Genomic DNA, 21,819 nt, shown 5'->3' on the forward strand with positions numbered 1-21,819 from the left:
TTTGAATGTTATTAGATAACCATGATTTATAACTCACATGTTCATAGTAGAGGTCGGCCGATTTCAAGTTTTCATGAAAATCCGTAATCTGCCTTTTTGGACACCGATTATGGGCGATTACATTGCACTCCACGAGGAGACTTTTTGGCAGGCTGACCACCTGTTACGCAAATGCAGCAAGGAGCCAAGGTAAGCTGCTAGCTAGCATTAAACTTATCTTATAAAAAACAATCTTTGCATAATCACTAGTTAACTACACATGGTTGATGATATTACTCGGTTAACTAGCTTGTCCTGTGGTGCATATAATCAATGTGGTGCCTGTTAATTTATCATCGAATCACAACCTAATTCAACTTCGGCAAACAGGTGCTGATTTTACAAAAGCGCATTGCCGAAAAAAGCAATCTTTGCACGACTGTACCTAACCAAAAACATCAATGCCTTTCTTAAAATCAATACACAGAAGTATATATTTTTAAACCTGCATATTTAGTTAAAAGAAATGTATGTTAGTAGGCAATATTAAATAGGGAAATTGTGTCACTTCTCTTGCGTTCAGTGCAAGCAGAGTCAGGGTACAACCGTTTGGGCCGCCTGGCTCGTTGTAAACTAATTTGCCAGAATTTTACATAATTATGACATAACATCGAAAGTTGTGCAATGTAACAGCAATATTTAGACTAAGGGTTGCCACCCGTTCGATAAAGTATTACACAAAAAAATAAAAATTGTTTTCAAAATAATAGTTTCCGGATTTGACCATATTAATGACCAAAGGCTCATATTTCTGTGTGTTTATTATATTATAATTAAGTCTATGATTTGATTATTATTATTATTTTTTAAATTTTACCCCCTTTTTTCTCCCCAATTTCGTGGTGTCCAATTGTTAGTAGCTACTATCTTGTCTCATTGCTACAACTCCTGTCCGGGCTCGGGAGAGACAAAGGTCGAAAGTCATGTGTCCTCCGAAACACAACCCAACCAAGACGCACGGCTTCTTAACACAGCACGCATCCAACCCGGAAGCCAGCCAAACCAATGTGTCGGAGGAAACACCGTGCACCTGGTGACCTTGGTTAGCGTGCACTGCGCCAGGCCTGCCACAGGAGTCGCTGGTGCGCAATGAGACAAGGATATCCCTACCGGCCAAACCCTCCCTAACCCGGATGACGCTAGGCCATTTGTGCGTCGCCCCACAGACTTCCTGGTCGCGGCCAGCTGTGACAGAGCCTGGGCGCGAACCGAGGGTCTCTGGTGGCACAGCTAGTGCTGCAGTGCAGTGCTCTAGACCACTGCACCACCCTATGATTTAATATTTGATAGAGCAGTCTGACTGAGTGGTGGTAGGCAGCTGCAGGCTCATAAGCATTCATTCAAACTTTACTGCGTTTGCCAGCAGCTCTTAGCAATGCTTGAAGAACAGTGCTGTTTATGACTTCAAACCTTTCAACTCCCAAGATTAGGCTGGCAATACTAAAGTCCTATTCGAACATCCAATAGTCAAAGGTATATGAAATACAAATGGTATAGAGAGAAATAGTCGACGCATCACAAATCCAATAATAACTATAACCTAAAACTTCTTAATTGGGAATATTGAAGAACTGGGAATATTGAAGAACTGGGAATATTGAACCACCAGCATTCATATGTTGTGAGCAAGGAACTTAAACGTTATCTTTCTTACATGGCACATACTGCACTTTTACTTTCTTCTTCAACACTGTGTTTTTGCATTATTTAAACCAAATTGAACATGTTTTATTATTTATTTGAGACTAAATAGATTTTATTTATTTATTATATTAAGTTAAAATAAAAGTGTTCATTCAGTATTGTTGTAATTGTCATTATTTAAAAAATATATATAAAAAAATCAGCCGATTAATCGGTACCGGCTTTTTTGCCCTCCAATAATCGGTATCGGCGTTGAAAAATCGTAATCGGTCGACCTCTAGTTCATAGTGCCTAGAAGTTTTAACAGGCATCACTAAAGCCTCCAGCTTTCATCAATGATAGACAATCTGCCTTCCTTATATCTTAAGTTTATTTAAATTGCGATGTTTATCGGTTTGTGACCCAAAACCGTTTTCTGTGATGTGTGTCTGACAACTTTTATTTTAAATATGTTTTCAAAAGCCATATCAGTATGCGTAATAACCCGTTCACTAAGCGCCTGCCAGGTAATCAGGACAGCAGTAGACACATATAATATTATACAGAGTTCAACCGCTTTTCAGTGTGGAAACGTGATTGTCATTAAACGCTTAGCCAGTCATCAAAACCACACGTCTGAGTGGTAAGTCACCACTGGTTAGTGAAGTTACTGATTTATCGCCAAGGAAAATAAGCATGATGACATCAATGGTCTTTGTGCAGCAGGCAGGATGGGACCTTAATAATGTATGCGTTTAATGTGTTCTGTGATGGGAGTCCAACTGGGTTTGGTTTTCTAACAGTGTGGGATGGCAGGCGTATAGAGGGCCAGCTCAGGTGGCTGTGTAGTAGTGTCCTATTACAGACCAGAAAGCCCAACAGAAACCTCTCTACTGTGGAGGGAAAGCAGAACAGTCTCTCTCCTGTTGAGTCTGAAAACTTCTCTCTGTGATGAGTGGAAAAAGAGCGCTCCAAGTGTGCTGAATGAGAGCCATGGCTGTGTGGTTTTTAAGGCTGCTGTCTCTCCCTGGATTCAAGCTTTGATATACAGTAAAGACCTTTGATGGAGGTTCTCTGCCAGGCATGGAAAGAGAGGAAGACGTGAATGAGACACAGAGAGTGAGAGAGAGACAGAGAGCAAGAGAGACAGAGAGAGGAAAAGAGAGAAAGAGAAAAAGCTTTGAATGGTGTCTGGCTTTGGATGTTAATGACTTGTGGGTTTCCTCCCTCTCCTCTCTACAGCAACTGTATGCCGCCCAGCTTGCCAGCATGCAGGTCTCTCCTGGAGCCAAGATGCCGCCACTCCCCCAGCCTCCCAACAACAGCGGGCCCATCTCTCCCTCCGGCCTGAAGAACGACAAGAGATCCTCCAGCCCTATCACTCAAGTCAAGGTAGGCCCCGCCTCTCACCCCTCACTTCACCCACCTACAGCCCACCGCCTGAGTACTGGAGTGGTTCTTGACCCAACCTGCTGATAACTCAGTAAATGAGTGGTAGTAGTGGTAGTGGTGCTGCTGTTCTGTGTTCTGTGCTAATACTGGGCCAAACTTCTTACCAGCCCATCAATCTGTGCCTTTAACAAGGCCCACTCTCTCTCAACCAGAACTCTGTGGACTTGGTTGCTATGGCTGTGGGCGCTCTAAGTGAGAGAATTTGTGGAACACATGGTTTCAGATCACAAGGAACAGCAGAACCTTTTTTATTATGACGGAACAAAACCAGTAGAACAGAGAGAGAATCACTCGTATGTAAATGCAGTTTAAAAAGTGATGGGAAAGGGAAGGATGGATGACTCTTATTGTCTTGTAAATAAACCCAAGAGCAGGGTCTGCTACTGCATGGCCTGGATCCACCAGACCTCCGTATGGAGCATAGAGTAGATACATCATCCTCTCACCATGCGAGGCCATAATCAGAAACATGTCTCCATTTGGAAAAGTTTAGCTTAATATCACTATAGTGAAGGGAGTTAAATCATGTCATTGAATGGTACATTAGGGCAGCTCTCTCTCTCTCTCTCTCTCTCTCTCTCTCTCTCTCTCTCTCTCTCTCTCTGGTATTCTCTTTGGCATGCAAGCTCTGGAACTAAACACGGCCTCCCCCACAACCCCACCACACCTCCCCCATGACCCCAGTCACACAGCCTCCTGGGAGCTCATCCATGGGCCTGTATCAAGCTGTCTCCTAAACCCTGTCACTTTATAGGATCTATGTCATCAAGGCTGTTTGTTAGATAAGAGGCACTACACAGATCCTACAGGTCTTTTCACTCAGATATTTTGACATTGTGTTGCTGTTCTGAATGGGCTCTATGGGTATTTATCATACTTCTAAACACTAAGGTTGTGAGCTTGAACTATCAATAATTAAACACTAATGTAAAGTACATATGTCCCCAAAGCCCCATCTGTATTCATCTTTAGTTAGAATTAGATTGCTGTTAGTTTTGTTTGTCAGCTTTTGGCTTCATTGGATGACAAACTGTTATTGGCACAGCAATAACAAGGCCTTGAGGCAGTGTGTGTCGGAGCCAGCCATATGTTTGGACAAGGAGACACTTGGGCTTTGAAAAAGACTGTTAACAACAGCATACAGACTAATCTCAGCGAAGAGACTTCACTAGAGAGATACATAAGGAGGCAGTAGAGCTATACTTGACCCACCCAGGTACTTTCCTCCATTGGTACGTGTGTAATACCTACAGTACCATCCAGTCAGGTAGCAGGTATCCTCTCCAAGAGCTCCTAGACACTGGTCTGGAGAACACCACAGATCACCATCAGCCTCAATCACACCGTACTGCTGCTCTGTGCTGTACTGCAACCAGCCCAGCAGACATGTCCTCCTGTGACCCGACATCTCACATTAACTCACACAACTTTACAAAGAATGCATTCTAAACCAGTTATACATTTATTACACACGGTTGGATGCAGTATTACATGAAACAAATGACTAACACCAGTATCGGCAAATGAGAAAGGAAATTGGAAAACAACTTAATGAATTAGATAACGCAACTGACGTTTGATGACTGTTACTTACAACCATCTTTAATCATCACCATGTATCTCTGTAATGTGGTTATTATTCATTCTTAGACCAGAGAAGAGGGAGAACAGATGAAGATGTACAGAGAGGCAAAATCGGATTTAATTAGTGTGAACAAAGGTGCTCAGCAACTGTGAGGACGGCCATGATGGCATGGTGCCAGCAGATGAATGAGGAGAGGAGGGGAGAGAATGAGAGAGCAGGGGACAGGAGCGGAAAAGCAGGGGAGAGTAGAGAAGGATAGAAGAGGGGAGAGGCGAGAAGGGGAAGGGAGAGGGGGGAGCAGTGGACGGTCAAATAGGAGCGCTAGTAATTAGCCAGAAGCAGAGTGTTGTCTGGGAGCCCACAATAGGAGGAGCCCTTATTCACATCTGTCTCCTCTCTCTCCCGCTGTTTCTCTCTCTCTATCTCTCTTCTATCTCTCTCTGTCTCTTCCACTCCCTCTTCCACTCTCTCTCCTATCTATCTCTCTTCTATCTCTCTCTCCCTCCCTCTTCTACTCTCTATCTCTCTCTCCCTCTGCCACTCTCTCTCCTATCTATCTCTTTTCTATCTCTCTCTCCCTCCCTCTTCTACTCTCTATCTCTCTCTCCCTCTTCCACTCTCTCTCCTATCTATCTCTCTTCTATCTCTCTCTCCCTCTTCCACTCCCTCTTCCACTCCCTCTTCCACTCTCTCTCCTATCTATCTCTCTTCTATCTCTCTCTCCCTCTTCCACTCCCTCTTCCACTCTCTCTCCTATCTATCTCTCTTCTATCTCTCTCTCCCTCTTCCACTCCCTCTTCCACTCTCTCTCCTATCTATCTCTCTTCTATCTCTCTCCCTCCCTCTTCTACTCTCTATCTCTCTTCTATCTCTCTCTCCCTCTTCCACTCCCTCTTCCACTCTCTCTCCTATCTATCTCTCTTCTATCTCTCTCTCCCTCCCTCTTCTACTCTCTCTCTCTCTCCCTCTTCCACTCTCTCTCCTATCTATCTCTCTTCTATCTCTCTCTCCCTCTTCCACTCTCTCTCCTGCTGTTTCTCCCTATCTATCTCTCTTCTATCTCTCTCTCCCTCTTCCACTCTCTCTCCCTCTTCCACTCTCTCCCTCTCGCTCTCTCTCTCTCTCCCTCTTCCACTCTCTCCCCTCTTCCTCTCTCTCTCTCTCTCTCTCTCTCTCTCTCTCTCTCTCTCTCTCTCTCTCTCTCTCTCTCTCTCTCTCTCTTCCACTCCGCTCCCTTACCCCATCTCTACAAGGAGGAGGGAACGCAGCCTCTCAACCTGTCCGCCCGGCCCAAGACGGCAGAGCTGGTCAAGTCCCCCACATCCCCCACACACAGCCTGTTCACAGGCAGCAAGACCAGCCCCAACAGCCTGTCCAAGAGCGGCATCCCCAGTCCCCTCGGAGGCATGGGCCGTGGGTCTTCTCTGGGTAAGTACTGGCCACGCTCTGCATCTCACCTCCTGCTCCATCTCCAATAGTCAATACACACTGACTGAATCTGTTTTGAAGTTGGCACCCCTCTCAATCACATAGAAAGATCATTATAATTCCATAACAGTGATATAGGATTGAAGCTCGATATTTTGTTGGTTTTATTTTCTGTGTTTAGATAATGGGAGTTGAACATATAATATTTCACACTGTTAAGTTGTAAAAATGGCTTTGAATGTTGCCCTTTTTTATCTGGATGAACCAGAAGTTAATGACGTTTATCCTTGTAGACAAAACTGTTGACACAATTGCAACTCTTAATCTCGGTGGAACCTTGGTATTAAAAACCATGCAATCTAGAGCTGCGGATGTTGTAACACATGATTTGTTTTTAAGAGGTCTCACGTTTCACCATCCCTCTCATGTTAAGCCTTTCTACTCAGCCTTTGCTAACTGTTATTAAATGCAGTCTTTCATTAAAGTGCCTGCATTTCCGCTGTTCCGCTCAGACTGGGGGTTTGAACCCCATGTTTGTTTTATTCTATTTCTGTGTCTTTAACTGCCATCCCTCCTCACCTAACTTTGAGATGTTAATTACACAAAGAAGGTCGACAGACTCGGTCTACTGCCTATCGCCGTCTTTAAAACAGACCCACCCGTACACAGATTCAGGCAGCATACACGAGCACTTGCACACACACTCCCTGATGGGGAAAAAGGGAAGAGGACCTCCTACAAGGCTTGATTCTCCACATAGGATGATGAACACCTGCCAGTGGGCTCATTCACTTTGAATCAAAATGAATAGTGTGCATGTGTATCTACTGTGTGTGGGGGTTAACTGGGTGTGACTCCCTCCCCAGACATCCTGTCCAGCCTGAACTCCACAGCGCTGTTCGGGGACCAGGATGCGGTGATGAAGGCCATCCAGGAGGCCAGGAAGATGAGAGAACAGATCCAGAGAGAGCAGCTGCAGCACCACCAGCAGGGCATGGAGGCCAAGCTCTCTGCCCTCACAGGCATGGGCCTCAACAACTGCAGCAGGGCTGACAAGGTCAGAATCCCCGTCCGTCTGTCTGTCCATCCAGCTCTCTGTCTCATTCTCTCTCATTCCTTTTCTCCTCTCTTCCATTTATCTTCCTATATGTTGCTTTCTGTTTATTCACTCTTCTCTCTCTGTCTCTCTTTTCTCCTTCCCTCCCTCTTTTTTCCTCACCAACAGAGCTGGTTCACTGAGTACATTGTGAGTAGCCCAAAACCACAACTAGTAAAGTGATTTCCGCTATTTTCTTTTTTAGATATAATTCTTCAGACCAATGTTTGTCTTTAATGCTGGTCCAGAGTAGTGGTTTTGATTGACATTGACATTGGCATGGCTGTGTGTGTGTGTGTGTGTGTGTGTGTGTGTGTGTGTGTGTGTGTGTGTGTGTGTGTGTGTGTGTGTGTGTGTGTGTGTGTGTGTGTGTGTGTGTGTGTGTGTGTGTGTGTGTGTGTGTGTGCGTGTGTGTGTGTGCGTGCGTGTGTGCGTGTGCGCGTTATGGTGTTTGCATGCGTATGTGTTGATGTTGGTGATAGAGGATCGGACCATGGTGCTGCCCGGTGCGGGTTAACACTCTGATGTCTCTGCCCAATTAAAGCAGACATACGGCCCTCTCCGTCCCTCGACATGGGACAGGGGTGCTTTGTACCAGGAGCACACACACTCCCCTCCCCGGGATTCCCTTTTAAAATATCTTCAAGCGATGAGTCAATCAAGGAGAGAAAAAAACATCCACCTCCCTCTGATTGGTGCCATATTGCCAGTTGGCTGTGAGGAGCAGGCAGGAACTGGGAGCGGAGATTCATTAATATTTCAACACCTGACACTTTTAACCAACACATTCAACTAGGTCAATGTATATTTTAAAAAATCTACGAATATCTATTTTGATTTCTTCTTTAATGTAGTTTTAGGGGTAAATCTGTGTCTACGCAGGTGGCAATGCAGTGAGCTCAGACTGAAGTGTGTCAAGTCAAGGGACATGACCAATAGTTTAACAACTCAGTGGGATCAACTTGTCTTGCCATGCCACCAGACAATAAAACCATTTAAAGTTCAGTCCCATCTCACAGAGTTGTGTCGTTAAAAAAGACATTTCAAACTACAATTTTTTATGGTCGTACACCTTAACACCTCGCAATCATAACTGTTCCTGTTAGCTAGTCACGCTTCCTCAGTGTCTCTGTCTTTGTTGGTTCTCCTCTAAGTGGGTGAGTCTGAGGCCTGTAGAGTAACGTTAACACTCCCATCTCCGGTTTCCACTCAGTCTGTGTCTGTGTCTGTCGGTGTGTCTGTGGGACGACCCTGTAGCGTTCTCTACCTCCCTGACTCTAAGGTGAGCCAAGCTCCAGAATCTGCTGCTACATGATATGAATGCAGCGTGTGAACAATGCCCTGAAAGGAACCGTTTTCAACAGGCAGCAAACAACTACCCCTCCATTGTTTTTAGCAGGTAGAGCTTACTGCTTTTCTCTGCCCGTCTTTTGTGTGCTTTCGTTTTTGTCTCGACTGCATTATGGGCCTGTCTACTCAGCCTGTGTTTAAACAATCCTCTCAGGTGAGCTGTGTGTTTTTATAACAGGGAGGGGCGTTTGTGGCTGACGCTGTCAATCACTCCTCACCTCTGCTCCACCCCGTTCAGTCTGTGTACTCATTCTGAGGAGAGAGAAAGAGAGAGAGACAAAGAGAGAGACAGAGAGATAGACAGAGAGAGACAGAGAGATAGACAGACAGAGAGAGAGAGAGACAGAGAGAGAGACAGACAGAGAGAGAGAGAGAGACAGAGAGAGAGAGACAGAGAGATAGACAGACAGAGAGAGAGAGAGACAGAGAGAGAGACAGAGAGAGAGACAGAGACAGAGAGAGAGACAGAGAGATAGACAGACAGAGAGAGAGAGACAGAGAGAGAGACAGAGAGAGAGAGACAGAGAGAGAGAGACAGAGAGATGGGCAGAGAGTGTAGACTAACAGTGAAATGCTTATTTCCGGGTCCTTTTCCAACAATGCAGAGTTAAAGATAAAGAATAGAAATGTCAGTGTTAGTATGTGTGGGTGTGTGGGAAGAGTCCATTGTGTGTGCATAGAGTCAGTGCAATGTAAGAGTCAATGTAACAGCGAGGTAAGACTGTGGAGGCTTGTGGTTCAAGATCACAGCATTGACAGTACACAGCCAAGAACAACAGATTATAATTAGGTGGGCTATCAGTTTGAAAATATGACTGGTATTTTGGGGGTTATCGTGTTGCCCTAGGTAACCGTACACACCACAAAGACTCCTTCTTTTGGGAAGTCAGTCAGCCTTCGTGTGCCTGGCCTCTCTCTCCTTCCTCCCACCTGGGTCTCTCAGAGGACAGCTTACCAGAAGCACAACTATGTTTAGGAGAAGTAGCTGCATCTATAATGATTTAGCATGAAACCCTTGGCACTACCTCTCCTGCACTCTTAGAAAGAAAGGTGCTGTCTTGACCCTTTCCACAGAGGGTTCTACATGGAACCAGAAAAGGTTATCCTATGGGGACAGCAAGAAATGTACAGTTGATTCCAAGAGTGAGTGAATGACTGAACTATAAGTGCTTAGAGAGGGACTGAGGAGCAGCTCTTCATGCTGTCTCAGTCATACCAAAGAGACACTCCAATGTGAAACTCTAAGGTCAATGTGGTAGTGAATATGATCAGTCTTCTGTTGCCATGCTTGGCTCCATCCCAAGACCAAAGGCAGATAAAGACAGTTCCAGTGACACTGTCCCTATCAGGATGGTGTGTGTGCTGAGTGCTGGGACACACTCTAACAAGTGAGCCAGATGAGTGATCATCACAGTGGCACAGTAAAAACAGAGGGCTGTAATTCAGCCTGGGAGGGAAGGTTAGGAAGGGGCTAGGGAGGGAGGGAGGGGGTGGGGGGGAAGGCCTGGCGCGGCACAGCACGGAGTGGCCTTCCCTTCCCCTGATACAAGCCAACAGTCTGCACAGGCCCGGACGGCCCAGATAAAAGCTTTCACTTTGGTCAGTTTCAGAATATGAATATTTCAGCCAAGCGCCTCACCTGACATAAATACTGTGGGCTCTTTAGTAGCTGTGCTCCCGGTCGGCTGTCTGGAAGTTTATCACAGTGAAAGCTTACATGAAGATTCAGGAAAAGTAACATAAATGGGATTAAGGAGAGGTTAAAATCATCTAGTGTGGCTGTTGGAGGGGGATATTAAATATTGATTTATCACAGTGTAACGACCCAGCCGGAGAGTGGGGCTAAGTGCTGCTTACAGATGGATCAATTCATCTTTTAATACAAAGTGTGTCCATGGAGCACAATGCATCCCTTCCTCCTCTCTCACCCTATTACTGGGATCCCTCCATATGGCCCTTCTTACTCTCTCTTTCCATCTCTTCTCTCTCTTATCTTTCTCTCTCGGCTCTTTCTTCTGCCCTCCCCTCTCTCTCTCATCTCTCTCTCTCGTTCCTCCTCATCTCTCTCTCCTTACTACTGCCCTTTGAGGTGGAAGATGTCCTTTAATTCTACAGTTCACTAGTCATCTACCTTCTTGTTGAGGACATGTAAAATATTCACTATTTACTGTTTTCTATTTGTCCTTTTTTACTATATCCCATCAGTATCAAATCAAAATCAAATCAAATGTATTTATATAGCCCTTCGTACATCAGCTGATATCTCAAAGTGCTGTACAGAAACCCAGCCTAAAACCCCAAACAGCAAGCAATGCAGGTGTAGAAGCACGGTGGCTAGGAAAAACTCCCTAGAAAGGCCAAAACCTAGGAAGAAGACTAGAGAGGAACCGGGCTATGAGGGGTGGCCAGTCCTCTTCTGGCTGTGCCGGGTGGAGATTATAACAGAACATGCGCAAGATGTTCAAATGTTCATAAATGATCAGCATGGCCAAATAATAGGTCTGGGACAGGTAGCACGGTGAACAGGTCAGAATTCCATAGCCGCAGGCAGAACAGTTGAAACTGGAGCAGCAGGGTGGCCAGGTGAACTGGGGACAGCAAGGAGTCATCATGCCAGGTAGTCCTGGCATAGGTAGACCTACAGGAATATCTTCAACCACCAACTTACCATCCTGAGACAAGGCCGAGTATAGCCCACAAAGATCTCCGCCACGGCACAACCCAAGGGGGGCGCCAACCCAGACAGGAAGATCACATCAGTGACTCAACCCACTCAAGTGACCCACCCCTCCTAGGGACAGCATGAAAGAGCACCAGTAAGCCAGTGACTCAGCCCCTGTAATAGGGTTAGAGGCAGAGAATCCCAGTGGAGAGAGGGGAACCGGCCAGGCAGAGACAGCAAGGGCGGTTCGTTGCTCCAGAGTCTTTCCGTTCACCTTCACACTCCTGGGCCAGACTACACTCAATCATATGACCCACTGAAGAGATGAGTCTTCAGTAAAGACTTAAAAGTTGAGACCGAGTTTACGTCTCTCACATGGGTAGGCAGACTATTCCATAAAAATGGAGCTCTATAGGAGAAAGCCCTGCCTCCAGCTGTTTGCTTAGAAATTCTAGGGACAATTAGGAGGCCTGCGTCTTGTGACCGTAGCGTACGTGTAGGTATGTACGGCAGGACCAAATCAGAGAGATAGGTTGGAGCAAGCCCATGTAATGCTTTGTAGGTTAGCAGTAAAACCTTGAAATCAGCCCTTGCCTTGACAGGAAGCCAGTGTAAGGAGGCTAGCACTGGAGTAATATGATTTAAAAAATTGGTTCTAGTCAGGATTCTAGCAGCCATATTTAGCACTAACTGAAGTTTATTTAGTGCTTTATCCGGGTAGCCGGAAAGTAGAGCATTGCGGTAGTCTAACCTAGAAGTAACAAAAGCATGGATGAATTTTTCTGCATAATTTTTGGACAGAAAGTTTCTGATTTTTGCAATGTTACGTAGATGGAAAAAAGCTGTCCTTGAAACAGTCTTGATATGTTCGTCAAAAGAGAGATCAGGGTCCAGAGTAACGCCGAGGTCCTTCTCAGTTTTGTTTGAGACGACTGTACAACCATTAAGATTAATTGTCAGATTCAACAGAAGATCTCTTTGTTTCTTGGGACCTAGAACAAGCATCTCTGTTTTGTCCGAGTTTAAAAGTAGAAAGTTTGCAGCCATCCACTTCCTTATGTCTGAAACACAGGCTTCTAGCGAGGGAAATTTTGGGGCTTCACCATGTTTCATTGAAATGTACAGCTGTGTGTCATCCGCATAGCAGTGAAAGTTAACATTATGTTTTCGAATGACATCCCCAAGAGGTAAAATATATAGTGAAAACAATAGTGGTCCTAAAACAGAACCTTGAGGAACACCGAGATTTACAGTTGATTTGTCAGATGACAAGCCATTCACAGAGACAAACTGATATCTTTCCGACAGATAAGATCTAAACCAGGCCAGACCTTGTCCGTGTAGACCAATTTGGGTTTCCAATCTCTCCAAAAGAATGTGGTGATCGATGGTATCAAAAGCAGCACTAAGGTCTAGGAGTACGAGGACAGATGCATTTACCACCTTCAGTCTCAGTGCTATGATGGGGTCTAAAACCAGACTGAAGCATTTCGTATACATTGTTTGTCTTCAGGAAGGCAGTGAGTTGCTGCGCAACAGCCTTTTCTAAAATTCTTGAGAGGAATGGAAGATTCGATATAGGCCGATAGTTTTTTATATTTTCTGGGTCAAGGTTTGGCTTTTTCAAGAGAGGCTTTATTACTGCCACTTTTAGTGAGTTCGGTACACATCCGGTGGATAGAGAGCCGTTTATTATGTTCAACATAGGAGGGCCAAGCACAGGGAGCAGCTCTTTCAGTAGTTCAGTTGGAATAGGGTCCAGTATGCAGCTTGAAGGTTTAGAGGCCATGATTATTTTCATCATTGTATCAAGAGATATAGTACTAACACTTGAGTGTCTCTCTTGATCCTAGGTCCTGGCAGAGTTGTGCAGACTCAGGACAACTGAGCTTTGAAGGAATACGCAGATTTAAAGAGGAATCCGTAATTTGCTTTCTAATAATCATGATCTTTTCCTCAAAGAAGTTCATGAATTTATTACTGCTGAAGTGAAAGCCATCCTTACTTGGGGAATGCTGCTTTTTAGTTAGCTTTGCGACACTATCAAAAATAAATTTCGGATTGTTCTTATTTTCCTCAATTAAGTTGGAAAAATAGGATGATCGAGCAGCAGTAAGGGCTCTTCGATACTGCACGGTACTGTCTTTCCAAGCTAGTCAGAAGACTTCCAGTTTGGTGTGGCACCATTTCCGTTCCAATTTTCTGGAAGCTTGCTTCAGAGCTCGGGTATTTTCTGTATACCAGGGAGCTAGTTTCTTATAAAATCAAATCAAATGTATTTATATAGCCCTTCGTACATCAGCTGATATCTCAAAGTGCTGTACAGAAACCCAATCTAAAACCCCAAACAGCAAGCAATGCAGGTGTAGAAGCACGGTGGCTAGGAAAAACTCCCTAGAGAGGCCAGAACCTAGGAAGAAACCTAGAGAGGAACCAGGCTATGTGGGGTGGCCAGTCCTCTTCTGGCTGTGCCGGGTGGAGATTATAAAAGAACATGGCCAAGATGTTCAAATGTTCATAAATGACCAGCATGGTCGAATAATAAGGCAGAACAGTTGAAACTGGAGCAGCAGCACGGCCAGGTGGACTGGGGACAGCAAGGAGTCATCATGTCAGGTAGTCCTGGGGCATGGTCCTAGGGCTCAGGTCCTCCGAGAGAGAGAAAGAAAGAGAGAAAGAGAGAATTAGAGAAAGCACACTTAAATTCACACAGGACACCGAATAGGACAGGAGAAGTACTCCAGATATAACAAACTGACCCTAGCCCCCCGACACATAAACTACTGCAGCATAAATACTGGAGGTTGAGACGGGAGGGGTCAGGAGGGGTCAGGAGGGGTTATGAGAAATGTTTTTAGTTTTTAGGGGTGCAACTGCATCTAGGGTATTGCGCAAGGTTAAATTGAGTTCCTCAGTTAGGTGGTTAACCTCTTGAAACGAGCAATCCTGTGTCCGGGATCGTAATTATAGCCTCAAGCTCATTACCATAACGCAATGTTAACTATTCATGAAAATTGCAAATGAAATGAAATAAATATATTGGCTCTCAAGCTTAGCCTTTTGTTAACAACACTGTCATCTCAGATGTTCAAAATATGCTTTTCAACCATAGCAAAACAAGCATTTGTGTAAGAGTATTGATAGCTAGCATAGCATTAAGCCTAGCATTCAGCAGGCAACATTTTCACAAAAACAAGAAAAGCATTCAAATAAAATCATTTACCTTTGAAGAACTTCGGATGTTTTCAATGAGGAGACTCTCAGTTAGATAGCAAATGTTCAATTTTTCCCAAAAATTATTTGTGTAGGAGAAATCGCTCCGTTTTGTTCATCACGTTTGGCTAAGAAAAAAAAACGTATCTGGGAGTGTAATTATAGCCTCAAGCTCATTACCATAACGCAACGTTAACTATTCATGAAAATCGCAAATGAAATGAAATAAATATATTGGCTCTCAAGCTTAGCCTTTTGTTAACAACACTGTCATCTCAGATTTTCAAAATATGCTTTTCAACCATAGCAAAACAAGCATTTGTGTAAGAGTATTGATAGCTAGCATAGCATTAAGCCTAGCATTCAGCCTAGCATTCAGCAGGCAACATTTTCACAAAAACAAGAAAAGCATTCAAATAAAATCCTTTACCTTTGAAGAACTTCGGATGTTTTCAATGAGGAGACTCTCAGTTAGATAGCAAATGTTCAGTTTTTCCCAAAATAATATTTGTGTAGGAGAAATCGCTCCGTTTTGTTCATCACGTTTGGCTAAGAAAAAACCCAGAAAATTCAGTCATCAAAACGCCAAACTTTTTTCCAAATTAACTCCATAATATCGACAGAAACATGGCAAACGTTGTTTAGAATCAATCCTCAAGGTGTTTTTCACATATCTATTCGATGATATATCATTCGTGGAAGTTTGGTTTCTCCTCTGAATCACATGGAAAAATACATGCAGCTGGAGATTACGCACCAATTTCGACGGAGGACACCAGGCGGACACCTGGTAAATGTAGTCTCTTATGGTCAATCTTCCAATGATATGCCTATAAATACGTCACAATGCTGCAGACACCTTGGGGAAACGACAGAAAGTGTAGGCTCGTTCCTGGCGCATTCACAGCCATATAAGGAGACATTGGAACACAGCGCCTCAAAAATCTGTCTCACTTCCTGTTTGAAGTTTCATCTTGGTTTTGCCTGTAGCATTAGTTCTGTGGCACTCACAGACAATATCTTTGCAGTTTTGGAAACGTCAGAGTGTTTTCTTTCCAAAGCTGTCAATTATATGCATAGTCGAGCATCTTTTCGTGACAACATATCTTATTTAAAACGGGAACGTTTTTTAATCCATAAATTAAAAGAGTGCCCCCTATATCCAAGAAGTTAACTGATTTTTGTCCTCTGACGTCCTTGGGTAGGCAGAGGGAGTCTTTGTGGAATCTTCAAGGAATCAAGGAATCTTTGTGTTGTCTGTGAATTTATAGCATGACTTTTGATGCCCCTTGGTTGGGGTCTGAGCAGATTATTTGTTGCAATTGCAAACGTAATAAAATGGTGGTCCGATAGTCCAGGATTATGAGGAAAAAACATTAAGATCCACAACATTTATTCCACGGGACAAAACTAGGTCCAGAGTATGACTGTGACAGTGAGTAGGTCCAGAGACATGTTGGACAAAATCCACTGAGTCGATGAGAGCACCCCTCCAGCTAGGATGGAGTCCGTCACTCCTAAGCAGGCCAGGCTTGGTCCTGTTTGTGGGTGAGTCCCAGAAAGAGGGCCAATTATCTACAAATTCTATCTTTTGGGAGGGGCAGAAAACAGTTTTCAACCAGCGATTGAGTTGTGAGACTCTGCTGTAGAGCTCATCACTCCCCCTAACTGGGAGGGGGCCAGAGACAATTACTTGATGCCGACACATCTTTCTAGCTGATTTACACGCTGAAGCTATGTTGCACTTGGTGACCTCTGACTGTTTCATCCTAACATCGTTGGTTCTGATGTGGATAACAATATCGCTATACTCTCTACACTCGCCAGTTTTAGCTTTAGCCAGTACCATCTTCAGATTAGCCTTAACGTCGGTAGCCCTGCCCCCTGGTAAACAGTGTATGATCGCTGGATGATTCGTTTTAAGTCTAATACTGCGGGTAATGGTGTGCAATAAAAGCTTTTCCAAGAAATGTTCCTTTTTGAAATATTTATCTAAAGGTATTATTGTCTGTAAAGGGCAATTACTTTGTTCTATTATTTATTTGCTCAGTGGATGCTTTTATCTAGAACAACTGAGAATGTGTACAGTCAAATACAACAGGATCCATTTGCAACTCCTGGAATTGTCTCCTGCTATTAGCATAGCTAGCTAGAACTGGTAAAACTGTTAGGATTGGGTGTATTCATCTGCAGGTTGAAGATTTCATAGTTTTCCCATACTGTATGAACTGAGATACCGGAGAAAGGCTACAGAGTCACTGATTCAGGTGTCACAGATTGGTGATATTCCTATTACTCTTGTCTTGGTTGACATTCCCATAGCTCTTGTCTTGCTTTAGATTCTTATAGCTCTTATCTTGGTTAATATTCCCATAGCTCTTGTCTTGGTTGATATTCCTATAGCTCTTGTCTTGGTCCTGGTAGTACCCGCTGTTCACTGGAGGCTGTGTGTAGAGATACAATATATTCCTCTGCTGACATCTCCCAAACTGAAATCAAAGGGTGAAAGGCCAGTGTATTAACCTATTGAACTGCCCCTGTCCCCCTGACACCCTCCCCCCTACATTATTGATGAGTACAATATTCTCTTTCCCATGTCGTACAGCTCAGAGCCGAACATATTCAAATGGAGCTTTGCTGGTGTTCCACAAAGTCCTGACTCCTAACCTTTTGCGAGTAGTAGAAATGCTCTTCTCTCTAATCTGTGTGTGTGTGTGTGTGTGTGTGTGTGTGTGTGTGTGTGTGCGTGTGTGAGTGTGTGTGTTTGTGTGTGTGCTGAGGTCCTATTCAGGCAAAGCCCTCACAAAGACTTTGAATATAATCTTGTCTGGTCTGCAGCCCTGGAAGCAATTTTCTGCTGCTTTTCGACTGCTGTCTTGGAAATTGCCAACCAAGGCTTTTTGGCTGCAATGTAAATCCCTGGCATACATGGGTTTGGCCGTCCAAATTAGATTATGTTCTGCTCCCAGTCACTGGCCATAGCCAGCAAGTGCCATTGTTGAGTATTGCTTACATTAATGCTTTGTCCAATTGTTCACATCTGTCAAAGGAATAAAAATAGTCTATGACTCTGAAAGAGGTTGTGGATGTGTGTGGGCGTCTGTCCCAGGCCAGGACTGAAACAATGCCACCCGCTCTTTCTCTCTTTCTGTCTCTCTGTCTGTCTCACCTCTCTCCAGAAAGACATCAAGGCCGCATCCCGGTTTGGCTGTTGGCTGAGGTAGTTCCCTTATTTTCTGTAGTTGCGGTGTAAAATGGGGAATTGCCAATGCACTGCAGCCGCTCTAAAATGTTACTGGCCCCAGAGCTCTAGACCTGCAGAGAGAGCCACGCTCACTGTCGGCCGGGCCTCTGAGAGAACACGCCATAATGGGCCTGTTGTGCTCTGCTTCAGCATTGTTACAGTGGGCACATAACGGCTCCTGTGTCTGCCAGGTCACTCAGTTCACTCTCCATATTGTTGTGGTTATGGTAGTATTGTGTTATTGTAAGCAGAGGGTTTGATAAGGCAGAGATGTGAGCCCAACTTAACGGTCCCCGGAGGAGCCAGTGAACAGTTCAGGGTCATTGAGAGCTGGAAACCCGTAAAAATACAACAGCAAATGATCTCAACCCAGTGTGGAATAAAAAACCACAGGAGAGCTCTGTCAGAAAGGCCTTTACAGCACAGAGCAGAGATGGCAATGCATAAAATGCACCATTTGGAAATTAAGTTGAAAGGTCAGGTTTTGTGTGGCTGACTTGGTTCTCCTTCCAGAGAAAAAGAGAAGAACATCTCAGCCTGGTGTATGATAGTATATTCTGTCATTAAAAACAAACCAAAAACTCTATCTGGCGTCCAGCCCGGATTAGGGGTAGCAGTTAGCAGTTCAGCTCCATAATTGAACTAAGATGCTACTCTGTGCTGCTCTCTTAATGAGGTGGTAGCCTGGTGCTGTCAGTAGAGGCTGGAGGACACAGAGGACTGGATGTCTAGGGCAGTGGTCCATCTATGGCCTGAGTGATCCTGTGCCTGCCTTGGGGGATGAGGCCTGTGGAGCTCCAGCAGTGCAGGGCTGAGGCCCAGGGAGCAGGGGAAAAGAGAGGCTGCATGAAAGAAACCCTTGGCTTACCACACCACTGGATGGGCTGAAGACGTAAATGGTTTAAAACTACCAACTACTGGAGAGCTGCAACATTATAAATAACATTGCAATTGGTTACAACTGAAATACAAAACAGATTGGGATGAGAAAACAGGATGTAAAGACCACTTTGTCTCCATCTTAGTCAGGGCAGGGCGCAAATTGCAGAGGTTTAGGCCCTCAAGGTCTCCACTCTGGGTCATATGTGACCTTTGTGATGAGTGACAGCTGATACACAAAGCCTGCTATTGTGCTCAGATCAGAGAGCTGTGTGCTTCACCTCCCCATAGACCAGGTGTTTGAGCTGCAGCATATGCTGCGAGGCCCGCTTTCACAGACATGACAATAACAGTTATTCAACAGAATATTATGGCCTTTGTCAGTTGTCTTTTTTTATCAAGGTATTAGCCCTATGCACCTGGGAAACCGAAAAAAGGAAATGACCAAACTCCAAGGTTTACGCACCTGTCCTGCTTGATTTTCGTCAAGTGAAGCTTTTCAGTATCTTACAGAAGCAGTCCCTTTAACAGAAGAATAGTGGAGGACTTCTCTACTTTTTTTCACTTAAATCTAGACAATGTTTTCAGCTGTCCTTAATACCGGACCTTAAACAGGCTCTACCAATCCTTATTATCTTACAGTTGTATGGAGCAGACAATCCAAGGCCATATGGTGGTGGCCAGGCTATTTATAAAGGAGAGGGGCAGGAGTGGAGCGTCAGTGTGGTGCGTAAATATAGGGTAGACACAGGCACAATGCACAGGGCCTCCTGCCTCTCTCTGCCTCTTCTTCTGCTTTCTTTACCACTGCCACTAGCTGCCTCTGCCAGGGCTGCCCAGGCCCAGGATACGCCCTGTGGCTGTGGGCAGAGAAGCGGGCCTCCTGCACATGTTCTGTGGCCAGGCAGATTAAAGCCCTCTTCACAGTGCTGACATGGGCCTTCTCGGGTTCCACACTTCTCCAATGCTAAGCTATGAAGTTCCACTGACTCTGCCATCCCTAGCCCTGCTCTGTTCTCTACGGCTATGGAATGACTTGACTGGGCAGCCATTTGCTATCGAACAAAATATGTCTGTAACCAAATTTGAGACAAAAAGAGCACTCGGCAGGGCGGAGGAGATTATTGTGGGTGGCTTTTTTTCCACTTGAGTTTGGAGCGCGTCGCTATAATTTGAGATGTGGGATGAAGGCTGCATGCTGAACTCATTTGAGGGAAGGACCGCTCGCTCGCCAGAGGCCATGTTCAGAATGGGAGGGGAACAACTTGTACCATTTTATATTTTGTATTCTCTCTCTCTGCCCCTCTCTCGTGTTCTCTCTTCTTCATTCCCTGCCTCTCCTTCACTTGTGCATTTATTCTGTCAAGTTTTTTAAAAACTCCCTGTATCTCTCTCTCTCTTTCTCTCTTTCTCTCTCTCTCTCTTTCTCTCTCCCTCTCTATTTTTCTCTCTCCCTCTCTCTCCTATCCCAGTTGTCCTATTTTTTTCTCCATTTGCTGAAGCTATGTGCTCTTGCCATCCTCACTACTGTACATTACAAATATCCTGTATAGTGGGCATGCAGCAGGCAGGCGGTGGTGAGCATACTGTACCGTCTCTCTGGACGGACGGAGGGCCATCGTCCCTGGATACCACCGCATGTCCTTCTGTGCCAGAGTGATCAGTAAAAATTTCATGACATCATAAAATAATAAAAATGCCATTAATTTATCACAGCACTTGATGCAGGGGTAGTAAAGTAGCATTAGTTCACTGAATATTTTCAAGCCTTGAAACAAAAAGCCTGATGTTGTGCATATCATTTATCCCCATAATTTTTACTGTAATTCTAATGCATGGACATAAATGATAAAGGTTATAAGCAATACGTATATAAAACATACTGTATAAAATGTAATGGAAATTCATTGTAGCATATTGCACATATTTAGTCTAATGTTCATTAGCATTGCCAACACAGGGAAAGAGAAAGTCATATTTGTACAATGTTTAATAACCTTGTAGTTGACATACAGTACTGTCCAGCTACAGTAGAGTACAGGAGAGTACAGCAGAGTACATAAGAATACAGTAACTCACATTAGACAACACATCCTAAATCAACCTGTTATAGGCCAATGTAACAATGATTGCTGATGTATCATCAGACTGTACAGAGTTCTATTATATTTAACGATGTGGCGGTAATAAGGGTTTAATTCAATAAGCCGACTTGTTCAACACTGGCCCCAGCTGACTGGTGCGGTAGCTGATCTCCCCTCTGTGTGATCACTGGGACTTTGTGGTGGAGAAAGGAGAAGTTTAGCGTTGAGCTAGTTGTTAATGAAAGTCTTTGATGGATGGCTCCTGTTACTCATCCCCGCAGCCCAACATGATGCTTAATGATCATGAGTTTATAAAAGGCCTTGATTGATCAGGAGGGGCCAGTGGAGTGCGGGGGGGGGTAGTAGACGGCTAATTTATTACACAGTTCCCCCAGAATGCTGAGTCCTCCCAGGCCCTCCCAGCAGAGAGGAGAGGACTGTCCATGTAGCATCCCATCCCAGGCCGCCATTGCCCATCTGACTAATCGCACATTCGTCAATTTGTCATCGGGCCGCTAGCCTCTTTCATTAAGTGCAATAATGTGGCTGGGTGATGAATACAGCAGTGTGTGTCGCTTCACACGGAGCGTGGCGCTGGGAAGGCATGGCGCTCTATCTTATCTTTACAAAGCGCCTTCTGCCCAGCGGGGACCAGCGCATATGTCATAATTAGAAAACACTTAAGTTAGCAAAGCCAAGGCAGATAGGCAGCCTCTAATCACAGGCCATAAGCAGGTGGTGGTTAATTGTAGATCAGAATCACTCAGATGTTGATACATAATGATGGCTCCTTGAAGCATGATGGTAAATTGCAGCACTCTCACTGTCTTTCACACACAGAGATACACACAGGGACACACACAGAGAGAGACATACTCTCTCTTTTTGAGGAATAGTTCTTGAATAAATAAAATGCCTCAGGATGATGGGGAAGACTTGAAGTGGAATTCAAATGTCTCAATTTGTCTTCTTGTCATCCTTTTCCGGTCTTACTGGCCAATCAAAGGGAAACTGAAAGAGGAAAAACATTTCAGTAAATTGACAATGGATTATTTTTTTCTCTGAGAAATGAATGAACAACTGTCTGTTTTCTTCTGGAAGTAATGCTTTTGATCAGGATGTTCTATGAAACGAAACCAAACAGCATTGTATTGCAGGTGATGT

General features: G+C 44.5%; 1 protein-coding gene across 1 annotated transcript in view; it reads left to right on the top strand.

The window, feature by feature from the left end:
• The window catches only part of LOC112264224 (transcription factor SOX-6), a gene marked incomplete in the record, with an annotated part of 138,613 nt that overhangs the window by 98,302 nt on the left and 18,492 nt on the right, over positions 1 to 21,819 (top strand). Inside the window, 4 exon segments of the mRNA XM_042321142.1 lie at positions 2,905 to 3,054; positions 5,953 to 6,127; positions 6,994 to 7,184; positions 7,353 to 7,373. Coding sequence (XP_042177076.1) covers positions 2,905 to 3,054; positions 5,953 to 6,127; positions 6,994 to 7,184; positions 7,353 to 7,373 — 537 coding nt within the window.

This window comes from Oncorhynchus tshawytscha, linkage group LG04 (genome assembly GCF_018296145.1).
Source record: "Oncorhynchus tshawytscha isolate Ot180627B linkage group LG04, Otsh_v2.0, whole genome shotgun sequence".
Lineage (NCBI taxonomy): Eukaryota > Metazoa > Chordata > Actinopteri > Salmoniformes > Salmonidae > Oncorhynchus > Oncorhynchus tshawytscha.